The 15,100-nt window shown below is 58.9% G+C and overlaps 1 protein-coding gene across 2 annotated transcripts in view; it reads right to left on the bottom strand.

Annotated features, from left to right (window-relative positions):
• The window catches only part of ITPR3 (inositol 1,4,5-trisphosphate receptor type 3), a 66,251-nt gene that overhangs the window by 7,013 nt on the left and 44,138 nt on the right, over positions 1 to 15,100 (bottom strand). For both annotated transcript variants that reach the window (XM_059400042.1, XM_059400043.1), the window contains exons 24-49: positions 14,750 to 14,807; positions 13,527 to 13,692; positions 12,471 to 12,635; positions 12,308 to 12,382; positions 11,736 to 11,861; positions 10,520 to 10,642; positions 10,213 to 10,413; positions 9,088 to 9,339; positions 8,722 to 8,847; positions 8,493 to 8,618; positions 7,188 to 7,308; positions 6,446 to 6,636; positions 5,711 to 5,859; positions 5,438 to 5,546; positions 5,211 to 5,301; positions 4,913 to 5,082; positions 3,207 to 3,381; positions 2,904 to 3,088; positions 2,539 to 2,739; positions 2,278 to 2,388; positions 1,741 to 1,836; positions 1,523 to 1,624; positions 1,348 to 1,434; positions 688 to 798; positions 396 to 588; positions 11 to 136 (exon numbers count right to left, since the gene is read on the bottom strand). In XM_059400042.1, coding sequence (XP_059256025.1) covers positions 11 to 136; positions 396 to 588; positions 688 to 798; positions 1,348 to 1,434; positions 1,523 to 1,624; positions 1,741 to 1,836; positions 2,278 to 2,388; positions 2,539 to 2,739; positions 2,904 to 3,088; positions 3,207 to 3,381; positions 4,913 to 5,082; positions 5,211 to 5,301; positions 5,438 to 5,546; positions 5,711 to 5,859; positions 6,446 to 6,636; positions 7,188 to 7,308; positions 8,493 to 8,618; positions 8,722 to 8,847; positions 9,088 to 9,339; positions 10,213 to 10,413; positions 10,520 to 10,642; positions 11,736 to 11,861; positions 12,308 to 12,382; positions 12,471 to 12,635; positions 13,527 to 13,692; positions 14,750 to 14,807 — 3,636 coding nt within the window. The remainder of the gene's footprint in view (positions 1 to 10; positions 137 to 395; positions 589 to 687; positions 799 to 1,347; positions 1,435 to 1,522; positions 1,625 to 1,740; positions 1,837 to 2,277; positions 2,389 to 2,538; positions 2,740 to 2,903; positions 3,089 to 3,206; positions 3,382 to 4,912; positions 5,083 to 5,210; positions 5,302 to 5,437; positions 5,547 to 5,710; positions 5,860 to 6,445; positions 6,637 to 7,187; positions 7,309 to 8,492; positions 8,619 to 8,721; positions 8,848 to 9,087; positions 9,340 to 10,212; positions 10,414 to 10,519; positions 10,643 to 11,735; positions 11,862 to 12,307; positions 12,383 to 12,470; positions 12,636 to 13,526; positions 13,693 to 14,749; positions 14,808 to 15,100) is intronic.

Raw genomic sequence — 15,100 nt, 5'->3', positions numbered from 1 at the left:
GGGTCCCCACCTGTGGATGCGCCCTCCATGTAGGGGTAGAAGAAGGCGATGATGATGTTGATAAACACCGCCAGGTTGAAGGAAATGCTGCCCCACAGGGTCATGCGGCGGGAGAACCAGTAGATCAGTGGCATGCCTGGGGGAGGAGGGGGGCAGCAGGCTGGCATGAGGGGTTTCTCACCTTCATATTGTTCTCCCACCCCACAGGGGCCCCTAGGTGCCAGCACAAGCTCCAGGTCCCACTTGAGCAACCATGACCAGAGCCCTCCTAGCGGTGGGGCGGAGGTGGGGGCGGAGTGTGGCAACCAGCAGCAGGCTGGAGGAGGGGGGGCTCAAGGGGGCAGCACTAAGCAGCTCCAGCCCTGCCTCCCTGTCCGGCCCCGCCCAGTCCTCACTGCGGAGCTTGCGCTGCCATTCCATTTCGTTGTGCAGGAAGGAGGACTGGTCGAAGAAATCGCTCACTTTGCTGCCCTGCTCATCCTGCTCGGTGGTGGTGAAGAGCCGATGCTTGGTCTCCTCCGTCAGGAATTGGCAGATGCCAGGCACGGGGAACACGATCTGCTCCATGCTGCGGTCCTGCCTCACGATCTGGGCGCGCACAGGCACCGCGTCACAACTAGGCCACTGCCACCAAGGGCCAGGGTCACAGCCCTCACCCACAGTGCCCCTACTGCCCTCTGGCCCTACCTCTATCTGGGACGTGTGGTTCTCGTAGTAGGCCAGGGGGTCCTCCTCCTCCTCCTGGGCGGGTGCTGAGGACTTGAGCATCTGGGACAGCTGCTTGTTGTTGAGACTGAGCTGGGAGTAGAGTGGCCACTGAGGTCAGGCCCCACAATTTCCCACGGCTACGCCCGCCACCCAGCCCTACCTGCGCGAGGGTTCCCCACCCAGACCAGACGCAGCCCAGCCCAACTAGGGTGCAGCTCCAAATTAAGAAGTGGGTAGTGGGAGAGCAATGCCCAGACAATAAGGACATAAACCGTCCTCCGCTGTCCTGCTCTAGGCTTCCAGAACAGCCCCAGAGCTTCACTCCCACTTGTACGTCTAGGTTTCACCTCGGCCAGGCCACCGGTGTCGCTCTTCCAGCCCTGAGCCCCGCCCTCCACCCCCCAATTCCAGCTCTTTACTCAGGTTCAGGCCACGCCCCCGGCCGCGCTCCGCGCAGAGTACCGGCCCCGCTCCGAGGCTCATCCCAATTCCCACGGGCCTTCAGATCTTAGCTCTGCGCTCTTTCCGGCCTTCCCTCCCTAGCCTTGCCCCCAAATACCAGCCCAACGAAACTCTCGCCCCGCCCCGCCCCTAGATCTAAGCCCCGCCCCGCACCCAGCCCTGTCCCGGGGCCCCCACCATGGAAGAGATGCCCTCGGCCTCTTCCTCCTGGATGCGCTTCACCGGCTTCAACAGGTGCTGCAGCTGCTTGTTGTGCCTGGAGAGCTGCGGGCGAGGGCGGTGCGGAGTCACGGGGCGTGGTCAAGGGGGAGAGGGGCATTTGGGGGGCGGGGCCACAGGGCGGGGCTGGTACCTGCAGCGCCAGGATGTAGATGTTGTGGCCCACTTCCCGTGGGCTCACCTCTGAGTTCTCCCGCTCCTCCTCCTGCAGGTAGGCTTTCTTGATGACGTCCACCTGGCGGGGCACTGCCTGTCTGAACGCCGTTTTCCCGGGGCGTAGGGAATGCCCCAATCCCCCCTCCACACCCCACCAATCACTCCTTCCCAACCTGACCCGGGGCCCAGCCTCACCAGCTCTTGGGGCCGCAGGCTGATGAGGATTCGCTCCGCGTTCTCACTGTCGTGCCGGCTCTCCATCAGAGCCAAGAGCAGCTTGGACGCATTGTCCTGCGGGGAGGTGGGAAAGGGGGACAGGTCACAGTCTGAGGGCCCCCACCATGCCCCACAACAACCCCCTGTACTCCATAACAGCCTCTCCTGGCCTGGAAGATATTCCAGGGCCTTCCCATTCCCCACTATCCCCCAGGACTCTCTGAGAAGTGTCCTGCAAATCCAGACCACCCCCCACCCCTCCCATTGCCTTCACCCCCACCCCACAGTGGGCGCACACAATCCCCCAGAGAGCAGACACACGCATAGGAGACCCCGGGGGAAACCCAGAATTCACTTGCTCCTGGAGCGTATATGCACCACATTTGCTCACAAACTCATCTGTGTATGCATGTTAAACCCCCCAGCATACCTCAGGATGCATGCTCAGCACACACATCACCTGCGCACATGCACACCCTTCGCACGCATATGCCCGTGGGCTGCCATGGGCCCCACCTTGAGCTGCAGCACCAGGTCCATACGGTACTTGCACAGGGGACTGATGTCATTGAGAATCAGTGCCGTGATGATGTCGATGCCATTGGACTCGTGCGTCACGATGCAAGTCTGGCAGGGGGCAGTGCGGGGGACGTGGGGCCCAGGCCCTTCAGACCTCTGGTGGCTCCCAATGCCCCTGGCTCTCCCCTGCCCACGGTGCTCCCTGCACCCACATGTCCACACTCCCTGTCGGCCATGGGCACCAATGTGACCGCTCACCTGGTTCTCATGGCAGGGGCCCTGGCAGTACTCGGTGAGGGTCTCCAGGGTCTGGATGACAAGGCCCACGTTGTCCTCATTGATGTAAAGGCCCAGCAGCCCCAGGCCACCGGTGGTGCTGCCGCACATGATGTCCAGAAACTGGAGTGTCTCGCACACCAGGTTGTAGTTGGTCTTGTTGTTCTGAGAGCGCAGGAAGTTCTGCATGGCACAAGAGGGCGGGCATGGCGAGGCTCTCACAGGGGCTAGAGGCCAGGCCTGGGGGGCCCTGCCCTGTGTAGGCACAGAGCAGTGGCCTGCAGGCAGGCGGCAAGGGTGGGGATCCACGCACTGGCCAGGGGGGTGGGGGCAGGGCCAGCACACACCTGCAGGTCCCGGTTGTGATTCTCACACAGCAGCTGCAGGAAGCGAAGGATGGGCTGCATGATGAGTACGGACGTGCCCATCTCGTTGCTCTGTACGCGCTCGCCCACCTCATGGCCCCGGCGCAGGCTGGGGCCCAGCGAATAGCGGGACGGGGAGCCCGGCATCGAGAAGGAAGCTACACGGCCTGCAGGGGGAGGCCTGCTGAGGCTTGGGGCTGCCGGGAGGGACCAGACCCTCACCCTCACCCTGCACCCTCTGACCCGGGCCCAGCACCCCCATCCTCTATGGCCATGACCTCTGACCTTTGGTGGTAGGGTCTGCCGGCTCCCGGTCCTCCCGTGGCTGGCTGCCCAGGTCGTTCATGTTGACAGCCACTGTGGACTTGGTCTCCTGCTGGGCCCGCTTCATGCGGTCGTGTAACACTTTGAAGAAGCGCTCTGACTTCTTGTCACTCGTCATCAGGTTGTAGAAGGATTTCTGGGCAAGAGGATGGGGGACAGCCTCAGCACAGAGTCAGGTGCTAAGCAGTCCTTGGTGAGTCCCTGGAGGGCTCTCTCCCATGGTTCAGGGACAAGGTTGGGCTGCAGACAGGTCCCTGGACGTGCCCTGGGACTATGACTGGTGCAGGGGCGGTCAGGATTGTCAGAGGCGGAGTGGAAGTGTCCATAACTGCTGTCACTGTGAAGCTAGGGGCCTGCACAAGTGTCCTCACACCATCTACATCTGCTCTTGCTCCTCTATCTGCCCCCCACACAGCCGCAGAGGTGCCCTTGGAAGTCTAAATCTCATCCCTCCTCTGCCCACAGTGGCCCCATCTCACCCATAGGAGAAGCCCCACCTCCCAGCACCCATGAGGCCATCTGACGGCCTGCCACCTCTCTTGGCACCAGTTGCCTGCTCTGCCTGGTGCAGCCCGCCCCTCCTGTCCACAGGCTTACCTCGGGGCTCTCGCTGCACTGGCCCCTCTTCAGGAGCCTTCCCCCATCCCTGCCCTGGCACCCCCAGACCCCTCGCTGGCATTAGCACTATCCAACACTCTCCACTCCGTGTAGGGGTTACAGTCATGGGCTGTTACACCACTAGGCTATAGGACCAATTTAGAGGATATGTGGATTTTGTCTTTTCTGTTCACGGCTAAAATCTTAGTGCCTACGCACATGGAAAACACTAAGTGCAGACTTATTAAAACAGGGCATGAGGGGGCACTTGGGTGGCTCAGTGGGTTAAGCCTCTGCCTTCAGCTTAGGTCATGATCTCAGGGTCCTGGGATTGAGTCCCGCATCTGGTTCTCTGCTCAGCAGGGAGCCTGCTTCTCCCTCTCTCTCTGCCTGCCTCTCAGACTACTTGTGATCTCTCTGTCAAATAAATAAAATCTTAAAACAAACAAACAAAAAAACAGGGCATGAGGGGCGCCTGGGTGGCTCAGTCGGCTAAGTGTCCAACTCTTGGTTTTGGGGTTTCAGCTCAGGTCATGGTCTTAGGGTTGTGAGTTCAAGCCTCAGATTGGGTCCTGCATCTAGTACAGAGTCACCTTAAGACCCTTTCTCCTTCTCCCTCTGACTCTCCCAGACTCTCTCACTCTCAAATAAATAAATCATAAAAAAAGAATAACAAAAACACAAGTCATGAATGAAAGAATGGGGGTAAGGCAATCACAGGGACTTTTCAGAGGAGGCAGTTCTTCGACTGGGCACCAAAGGCTGAGGAGGATGGGGGAGAGGAGGGAAGGAAGCCTGAGCAGAGACCGAGAGGCAGGAATGATGGACGCAGTGTGGGCAGCGTGGTGGGGAGTCAGGCTCAGGCCTGGCTTAAGCAGAATAGTCTGCGTGGGCAGAAAGAAGCCACATGACACGGGGGAAGGTAGACGCGCCCACATGTAGCCGGACTCGTGCAGGCCACCAGCACCTGGCCCGGCAGCCTCAGCAACGTGCCGCCTCATACCTTCTCCCAAGCACAAGGCACCCCCACAAGAAGAGGTGAGCCCCCAGCACCCCCAGCCCCTACACACCTGGATCTCGGTGTTGCCGCCATCCAGCAGGCGGATGGCCAGGCCAATGCTCTCCTGGAAGATCTTCTCATTCTTGGTGCTGGTGATCAGGTCGCATACCAGTTTGGTGGCCCCCTCCTTGTCCAGCCGGCACTGGGTGGCCGCAATGGCTGACCAGTCCTGGTCCAGGCCTGGAGTTGGGGAACCCACATTGAAGGGAGCCGGGGGTAGTGGGAGGCAGGCGAACAGAAGGGCAGGCCCAGGGCCTAGGCACATGGGCCACAGAGAGGCACAGTGGCGGCAGGGAAATGGTACTGACCAGCGCCCACGGGGTCTGGAAGGTCCCCCCTCGAGCTGGACTTCCGGTTCTGGAGGTAGTTCTGTAGCAGCATCTTGCGCAGCTGGTTGCCCTGCGGGGGAAGGTGTGAGGCCCCACAGTGGCACGGTTCACCATCAGACCGACCACGGGCCAGCCCGCACTGGCTCCGAGCCCCTGGCCCCCACCAGCCAGTCTTGCAGGGCATCCGGCTTGCCCCGGACACTCACCCGGTCCCCGTACTTGGTCTTCTTGAGCAGCATCTGCTGCAGGGTCCGCAGCACCTTGACACACAGCTTCTCCTCTGACTCCATGAGGTCCTTGGTGTGCTGGATCAGCCTGGCCCGTGAGGGAAGAGGAAATGCTGGGGCCAGCCGTGGCCACCTCCTTCCAGCCACCTACCCTGCCCCAGCTCCCTGCCCTGTGGGCTGTCCGGTCCGGCCCTGCCCCCAACAGCCTCACCCCGGCCACCGCCCCCTGCCCGGGCCTGGCGTCCGGCTCACTTGGACAGGAAACCCCCGCTCTCGCAGCGCTGGTAGGCCTCACTGCCCTCCAGGAAGAGCAGCTCGGGCCAGTGCAGGACGTCCACCAGCACCGATAGCTCCGCCTGTACCAGGGGCCTCAGTCGCTCCTCCAGGGCTGTGATAATGTCCTGGGGTGGGCACAGCAAAGTCACTACAGGGCCAGATGCGGGCCACCCAGGCCCACGAGATGAGTGGGGCTGGACTGCCAATCGGCCCGCCCCAACACCAACACCAAATGGCCCTGTGGATTTCTCCGAATCTGTCTGAGGGGCCCTGCACCCACAGAACCACCCTGAACCATGCAGGTCATCTGCCTGCTTAGAGCACCTAGCGGGTAGCCACAAGCCAGGGCTTCTCTCCCAGCCCCTCTATCTGTGTGACCTGGGGCAAGCTCTTCTCCCTCTCTGAGCCTCGGTCTCCTGCCATGTGGGTGTAGTGAGCCACCGCATCCCCCTCAGAAGTGTGTGATAGTGGCCAAGAGCGTGTCACATAAACAGGAACATGCTCTCAGGACTGAGAGGTGTTCTGATCCCCTTCATGAGCACCGACTCTACCTAGCGGAGGCCTGGGTTCTCCTGGCTTCCCCTGGAATGAGGCCTCTCAGTCCCCTGCCCAGGGCCTGCCCTAAGCAGGGGCCTCTTTCCCGGGAAGTCCAGGCAGCATGGGGAGGCAGGCTTCCCTGTCGTGGCAGACGCCGGGCAGCCCCGCACCCACCTGCAGCTTTTCGATGATGTTCTTGTAGTCCCATTGGTTGGCGGTGGGCGTGACACGGGGGAAGGCCCGTGTGGTCGCCTTGTAGTTGGAAGCGTTGCGCTGGGCAGCGGCTATACAGCTGGTCCCACTGCTGAGCAGCGAGCTGATATGTGCATCCAGGTCCATGGGCAGTGAGATGGCCCGGCCTTTAGCTGGAGGAGAGAGACAACGGGGTGCTCGAGGGCAGGTGGGGGTTGGGGGAGCTCGGCCAGCCAGAGCAGTCAGGCTCCAGGCTGCTGAACTGGGAGACAGGGTGAACTCCCCAAGATTCTGGGGTATGTGTTGGCCCCCACTGGGACCAACTTTTGGAATAAAAAGAGGGAGTTTCTGCCTCTTTGATTCTACCCTGGCTCCACCCTGAGCCCTCTCCTCTCTTTCCCACCTGCTCTCTCCTCTTCCCCGATGCTCCCTAACCACCTCCAGGCCTCCCTTCTGCCTGCAACCATTTGCAAGCGTAAGAAACTTTGGTTGGGGGATGTCCCCCGGCTTTACCGTCTGGGGAAATGACTCAAAGCTCAAAGGAGAAAACAGCTTCTCAATTGCTAAGATGCCAGTGAGACACCAAGAAGGACTTACTGGGAACAACCTGGGAGCAGATGATGGGCAAGCTTAGGAATAAGGTGTTTGTGTTGAGGGCAGGTGGCCCTGCGGTAAAGGGAAGGGAGGGGTGGTTGGCGCTAACCAGTGCCCCTGGCACACTCACCCACCATGGCGAGGGTCCGGATGCAGGCCTCCACGGAGCCCTTGTGCTGCTGCTGCAGCCACGGACACTCAAGCAGCCGTGTGGTAGACTGCAGCAGCTGCACCACGATCGTCTGATGTGTCTGCAAAAGCAACATGCCTACTGCTATAGCCTGGCCCACCCTCCACCCTGGCAGCCCCAAGCCCTGTGACCAGGACCCCCTGAGGATGGGCAAGATGGAGCAACAAGGCTTCCAAGAGCTACCATATATCTTTGTGCCAACTGGAAAAAGGCACTGCCTTTCCTCTCAGCAGTGCACAACCTGCCCAACCATAGTGAGAGAACTCCCCAAAGTTCACACCGAGGTTTATAATCCTGTATTGCTAATCCTTTCCTTCCTTTAAAAAATTTTTTAAAATAAATTAATATTGTGAAAAGGTGATATAGTTCCATGGTTCAAAAACTGAAATATGCTATAGAAAGGTAGGCTTTGAGAAGTCTCACCCCAGCCTTGATCCCATCAGCCCATTCTCCCACCTCTGTCCTGGGACTGATGAAAGGTGGGAAAAGCTTATACAAATTACTCATAGTCTCAGAGAGGTCCCAGGGCCCAAACGCCTGTGTGTCAAAATGAACCCACCCTTGCTGAGACCAGGACCCACTCTGGCCCCAGTTCCTCTACCTATAAGTAACCCCTTTGTTGGGCTCTTGTGTCCATCCAGTGATTTATGGTATTATGGTTTAGGTATTGTCTCAGGCTCCCTCCTCCAGGAAGTCTGCTTCTCTTGCCTTCAAGGGGGTCTGGGCTAGGAAGTCTGGGAATCTGGGAATTGACTGAGTGTCCAGGACTCTTCAGTGATTTAAGGCCAACTTCTGTTCCCTAACGTAGAGCTTCTCTGCTGTAGTAGGACTTCAGTCCTAGGGGCACCTGTGATTAAGCTGACACCAAAGTTCTCTGGGCCTTGGAACCTCTGGATTACTGCTCGGGCTCTGCTAACCACTGTGGTACACATGACTGTCTTGTCTTCAGGAGGTAAGGGCTGCCAGCCATCCCCTGCCACCCTAGGACCCGTCACACCAAGTCAATTTAGGAATTCCCGTTCTAGGGTACTGTCCCCACAGTAATTCCCGACTTACAGAAGTAATAGGAGAATAAACCTTTGTTTTAAACCGCTAACTTTGGGGGTAATTTGTTACACAGCATATGTAACTAACACACTTGTCTATGTCCCTCCACTATGTCTCTATGCACCACAAGCAAACAGGAATATATGTTCTCCTTCCCTCCTTCCCCGCACAAGAACTGCGCACGCAGGACAAGCGCACCTGCAGGGAGGTGCTGTTCTCAGAGAATGGGGAGCTGAAGAACGCATTGATGGTGTCCAGCACGACGGTCAGCACGTACTTCTCCAGTGTGGGGTCAGCCAGACGCTTCTCCCGCTTACTGCACACCTGGGGCAGGAAAGAGCGATGCCTTGGGGACCCCTCCACGCACAGTCCTTGGCAGGCTAACTGGGCTCCCAACCACAAGCCCATAGCCTCCCGGCGGACAGACCCGAGCCATATCCAGGGTGAAGTTCTCAAAAAGTGTCCAGATGTGGTTGCTGGTATAGATCTCCTTCATCTCCACCTCTGTATCCACATAGCAGTGATTCACAAAGTTCACGTATGCCATTTTCACCTGAGCAGCCGGGAGCAAGGTCAGGGGCATGAGCCGGACCACCAACCCAGGCTCTCCTTCTCTGTGCTCCGCCAATCTCCTGACCTCCACCTGTTCCTCTGCCCACACCTTCCATTCCCCCACTTTTCTTACTTCCCTCTTCCTGCCCCACCATGCAAGACTGACAGCTGCCCTGGCCTGGCTCCACCAGCCCTTACACACACACCCCCCCACTCCTGCCAGCTCTCCCAAATCCCAGACCTCGGTGATACAGTCCTCATGTGTCACCACAGACACCACGTCCTCCAGGGGTAGCAGGGAGGTGCACTTGATCTCCGTGTAGACGTTTTTGCCCTCAGCACAGGCAGCTAGCAAGTCCACCAGGGAGATATGGTACATGAGGGGGCTGTGGTCCTCCACGCCATCCCGAGCAGCCTTCATCATGTCCAGCAGGTGGGCCAGCGAGGCCTTGTCATTGTAGAACACCACCACGTCATCACCCGCATTGGTCAGCTGCAGGGAGGAAGGGTGCCCGATCAGACGCCCCCTGTCAGCAGGGAGAGATTAGGACTCTGACCCCAGCCCTCACCTGACACTCGGAAAGCCCTCCCCTGCCTAGCCCATGGGGCCATAGGCTGATGTCTCAGGCCACCTGCCATCAGGGCCAATCCCTGGACCAACAAAAAGAGACTCCTCCTCCCCTAAGGAAAAAAAAAATCCCACACTCAGTCTTATTTCACAGGTGCTTCCTTCAGGAAGCCCTTTCTAATCCCATTCCTGCCTGCCTCACCCCCTGCCTCCCCTGTGCTCCCACAGTGGAACTTAAAGCCTCCCAGAGCACTTGCTGCATCCTCTCGTGTCAGTGATTATGTTATTCATGGTAATAATAATAACAGCAATTAATAGTTCGGCCTATAGGGCACTACCAGTACCCCATTTGTCAGGTCCCTCATCTCCATTTACTGTGCTACCCACCCCCCCCCCCCCCACACCCCCCCCGGGCTGAGACCGTCTCTGTTCTGGATTTAGACTCGGCCCTTCCTCCTTCATGCCTTCGGCTAACAGGCCTACCAGGCACCTACAGTGCACCAGACGCTGGGGCCCATGCAGAAGCACACAGGATGTGGTCCCTTCCCTGAGAGTACACCCCACCCGTGTACCCCTGGGTACACGTGCTCCTTGGCCCCCCAGCGGGTGCCTCACGGTTTTGAAATGCATGAAAATACAAGGATAAATAGTGGGACAGGGCTGTAAGTTCTGCCTCTGTAGCCTCTGTCCTCTCTCCACAGGCCAGGCCCCTCTCACGACTCTCTGTCTGACTCATCTTCACTCTGAGTCCAGCTGCCTGAGCCCCCGGCGCCCCCCTGGCCCCGGCCCCGTCCTCACCTCGGTCATGATCATGTCCTGGCACTTCTTGACGTACTTGCCCTCGGCCTTGATGACGGTGTGCAGGAAGTCCAGGTACTGCACGTGGCGCCCGTGGGTGGCCAGCAGGTGCACGAAGTGCTGCAGCACCGGCTCGCTGATCTCCGAGCACAGCTGGTAGTTGTTCAGGAAGATATGCTGCATGGTCTCGGCCTCCAGAAGCTGCAGGAGGGCGGGCAGCCGTCACGTGGAGGGATCCCGGCCCGCCCCGCCCCCCTGCTGCCAGCCCCATACCGCCACCCCCACCCCCCGGGCCTCACGCCCTTACCCCAGGCGTGAGGAAGAGGTGCAGGTGCTTATGCAGCAGGGCCTGGTTGCCCGGGTTCCCCGCGCAGAACTTCTGCAGGAACTGGTGGGTGTAGCGCAGGATCTCCATCATCTTGGCATCACCCTGGGCATCCGGATGGGAGGAGGAAGGTGACGCCGGGCCTCGTGCCTGAGCTCCAGCGGGCATGGCCGGAAGGAGGGGGCAGGGCTTGGGACTGGGACCACGGGGAGGCCATGTTCAAGGTGAAAGAGGGCCTCCAGGTCAAGATAAGAAAATGTGTCTTGGGCGCCGGGGTGGCTCAGTCAAGTTAAGCGTCTGAGTTCGACTCAGGTCATGATCCTGGGGTCCTGAGATGGAGTCCCTCATCAGGCTCCCTGCTCAGTGGGGGGTGGAAGGGATGCTTCTCTCCCCCTGTCCCTTCCCCTGCTGTGCTCTCTCTCTCAAAATAAATAAATAGGAAATATGTAAAGGGCTGAGGGGCAGAGGCTGACGAGAGGCCAGCTTGGGGAAGCTAGGCTGAGGGGTGAGGTGTCAGGGTCAGGTGAATGCTGGGTGTCATGCTCAAAAGCCAGTGTGAGGCTTGAGACATATCAAGATCATGGTCAGGTGAGGCAAGGTGTAGAAGATCAAAGGTTGAAATGATGCTAAATTTGGAGTCCAGGACCAGGATGTGCCCTGGGAACAGGTCAAGGTAAGAGGTCAGAGTGAGGCTAGAGTGTGAAATCAAAGTCAGGGGTCAGTATGAGGTCCAAGTTGACATCAAGAGTCAAAAAGAGGCAGGGGTCAGTTAAGCTTTAACATGGATCAGGATAAGGAGGAGACAGGGCACCTGGGTGGTTCAGTCGGTTAAGCGTCTGCCTTTGCCTCAGGTCCTGATCCCAGGGTCCTGGGATGGAGCCTCACATAGACCTCCCTGCTCAGCAGGGAGTCGGCTTCTCCCTCTACCCCTCCCCCCTGCTTGTGATCTCTCTCTCTCTCTCTCAAGCTCTGTCTCTGTCAAATAAATAAAATCTTTAGAAAAAAAAAAAAAAGACAGAAAGATGAGGAGGCAACAGTCAGAGTTTACAATGAAGCTAAGATAATTAGGACGAGGCCAGAGAGGGCAACAGAAGCTGGGGTCAGGGTGAGGCTGGGTTAGGTCAGCGCTGGGTATTAGTGCGTGGTTTGGCTTGGGCCAGGGTTAGGGGCAAGTCAGAGGTCAGAAGTCAGAGGTCACCTTGTCATAGGGGATCTGCAGCAGATCCAGCATGACCTTGTGGGCATCCATGTTCTTGAGCAGCCTCTGCTGCTTCTTCCTCATCTGCTCGCCAACACCGCACATCTTATTCAGCCGTTCCAGGATCTGGGGAGCATGGGGGGTGAGCCCAGAGCCCCTGCCCCTTCCCTCCTCCTCCAGCCACCCCGCCGCCTCCCTCAGGCTGGTGGGAGTCCCTGGCCAAGCCCAGCTCACATCGGGGACAGGAAGGGGGAGGAGGTCACGCTCACTGAGTCATATCACCACAACAAGGCAGGCAAGCACTAAAAACCCAATTCCACCCATAAAAGTAAATAGAACAATATGACTGTGAAATGGAATTTCATTAAATTCCTTCAGCTTTAAAATAATTCCATCTGGACCTGGGCAGGATTGTCTTTAATGTGCAGGCAAAGCCAGAAAATGTGTATTTAGAACGCAAGTGGCCAGCAGAATGGGGAGGCAGGAGAGGCCAGGCCCCAGAGCCTCCAGCTGGGGTGGGGTGGGGGAGAGGCAGGGCGTGGGGAGTTGCCTCAGGGCCCCAGGCCACTCACGCCCTTGACGATCTGGTAGTTCTCACTGCTCTTCTCCCCAGGTTGGTGCAGAAAGCCCTCCTCGTCTGTGGGCCGCTGGGGACACAGGGAACGGGGCGGGGGTCAGCTGGGCCCAGCCCTTGCTGGCAGCCCTGGCATCCCAGCTCCCTGCCACCCTACTCACCTCCTTCTTGTCTTTAGAAGCACCTGTGTCCACCTCCTCACCCTTGCTGCTACCCTTCTTGTCCACCCATAGTTCCGACTTCTCCACCATGGTCCGCAGCCGGTCCAGCTCCGACTTGATCACCTTGTAGTTCTCTACATCCTGAGCCGAGATCAGCAGCTGCACCTGAAGGTTGACCGTGGGCATGCCAGGTGAGATGAGCACTCCCGTTCCACTGCCGCACGGAGACCCCCGGTGCCTGCCCTATTCCAGGCCTCTGCTCCTCCTCAATGTTGGCTATGGTCCGTCACCTCTAGTAAGACTTCCCTGATGGCCAAAGGTCTCTCTGCACTGCCTGTCATGAGCTGCCCCATCAGCGGGCTTCAGTTGCTCATTGACTGGTGCTGCTAAGGCTGTCAGGGCAGGACAAAGAATCCTGGCAGCACTGATTCCCCGTGGCAGGACAGCCTCGGCTCCCACCACACTCACTTTGGTCAGGGTAAAGCAGGAAAGCTTCCCAGGCCTTAAGGCTCCCCCCAACCCAATAAGACAAGGCCAAGGCTCTGCGCCTGGCATGTGCTCATTAGACGGCAGGCGTGTTTCACAGGGCGCTGTCGACACCATGCGACATCATGGTCACAGAACCAGTCACCTCAGTGCAGGCTGTGTGCCAGGCGTGATCTGAAGCCCTTAGCAAAGGTGCACATGGTATCATTTATGAAACACTCGAGTCTGTCCGCCTCATGAAAAGTGACAAGCCTCGAGTCAGGCAGAGAGGTCCTAAAGGTGGCCAACACTTGGCCTTCACCTTTCAGGAGCTCAGCAAGGCCAGGCCAAAAACCCCCAAACCAGCCTCTTGAGCTCCCCTGAGCAGCAAGCTCCACCCCACCCCCCCCATGGTTAACCCCAGTTAACCCCCCAGTGCCCAGCACAGGCCAAAGCCCGGCCAGGATACCAACCCACTCAGGGCCTGGGCCAGATGGTCCTCAGAGTCCCCCACCCACACACCCTGGAAGCCCCCTGGGGCCTCTGCCCCGCTCCCCAAGGCCTGTCCGGGGGCTCAGGCAGGAGCAGCACCTGCTTGAAGGTGTGCACGGCCTCCTGGCGCTGGCTGAAGTGCTTGAAGAGCAGCTGCAAGGCCCCTGAGACCAGCGGCGCGTAGTCGTGCATGGTGAGGTGAATGAGCACACGCAGGAACGTGCGGCCGCCCTCGTCGTCCACCTCCAGCATGCTGCTGGTCTTCCTGCGGCGCCAGGGACAGCCATGCTGGGCGCTGGGCACCGAGCTCCCCACCGCCCACCCTGCCACCCACCAGCAGACGCCGCACCCCGTGGAATTTGCACTCGGGATAGTGACCCCAGCCACGTCCCGAAATTCCAAGGAAGCCCCGTGTTCCCTGAGATCCCGCAGGACTCCCCTTGATCACGCAGCTGAAGCGGGGACTCTGCAGGGGACCCGACCCACAGGACTCCCTCCACCAAAGGGTTCGTGGAGATGGGCTGAGGGTCAGGAATGGAGGTGGGAAAAATTCCCATCAGTTTACTAAGTAAAATGCAGCCTTTCCTTCAGTGAGGAGAAGCTGGGGTACCAGCGATTCTGTCACCAGTGACAGTCACAGATGTTCGCGCATCGCCTTACAGTGGTTACAGAAATTGTGAATCCCGTTCACATGCACTGTTCCTTCGAAATCACGGTACTAATTACCCCCCCCCCAGCTCAGCTGGTTACTTAATGTGTTAATAAAGATCCACAGATCTAACTGTCACTTCAAATTTGTTTTCTTCAATATTTTGATAACTGCTTCTCAAAGCTCTTGGTTTCCTTTGTAACTGATGTGCTTTATTTTATGAATTTAAAAATGTCCTTCTGAGTCGGGGTCCCTGGGCTTCACTAAATGCCAAGGGCACAGCACAGAGACTGTGCTGCCCCCAGCTCCCAGGCGACCTCTCCCCATCCCAGCACTGTGTACAGCGGGCTGTCCCCCATGCCTCCCGCTGCTCCCCTCCAGCTACCTGAGCCAAGTCCCAATGTAGATAGAGCCACGACTGCTCTGGGTAAGGGCAGGGGAATGACCAAGGTGACACGAGGGCCCAAGTGGCCCCTATGTCCCTGGGGCTAGATAGGCATGAGAGGGCAAAAGCACAGAGCCAAGGAGACTCCCGCCCCAGAGCCCAGGAAAGGTCCTGCAGACCCAGGAAGAGGGGCCGCTTAGAGAACCCCAAGGAGGGGAGTTTGCACACCTGTGTCAGCATCACCCACCCAACCCCACACACCAGCCCCCAACTGAACCCTGGCCTCACCCCACTCCGAACATGGCCTCCGCCTGCTCCCCGATGCGGTCCAGGTTCATGTTGGCGGCTGTGGGGAGCAAGGGTGAGTGGATGGGGGCAGGTGGCAGGTCCGTGCCCAGGAAATATGGGAAACACAGGGGTGAGGGAGCAGGGAGGCACCCGAACCACCCTGTTCCCTGCACTGGTTGGGTGGCAGCCGCACCTTCATGCTCCTTCCCAGGGTGAGGGTGGAAGCCAGCCGCGGCGGGGACCAGAGCAGCCCCACTACCCTGCAGGGCCCAGCAGAGTTCTGAGCTGGACACCAGGGGACCTGGGTCCTGCTCTGGTTCAGCACCTGACAGTGTGACCTCAGGCAAGTCC

The sequence above is a fragment of the Mustela nigripes genome, chromosome 5, assembly GCF_022355385.1.
Source record: "Mustela nigripes isolate SB6536 chromosome 5, MUSNIG.SB6536, whole genome shotgun sequence".
Classification (NCBI taxonomy): domain Eukaryota; kingdom Metazoa; phylum Chordata; class Mammalia; order Carnivora; family Mustelidae; genus Mustela; species Mustela nigripes.
Note: the sequence above shows the minus strand (reverse complement) of the source record. Positions and strands in the feature narration are given on the sequence as shown.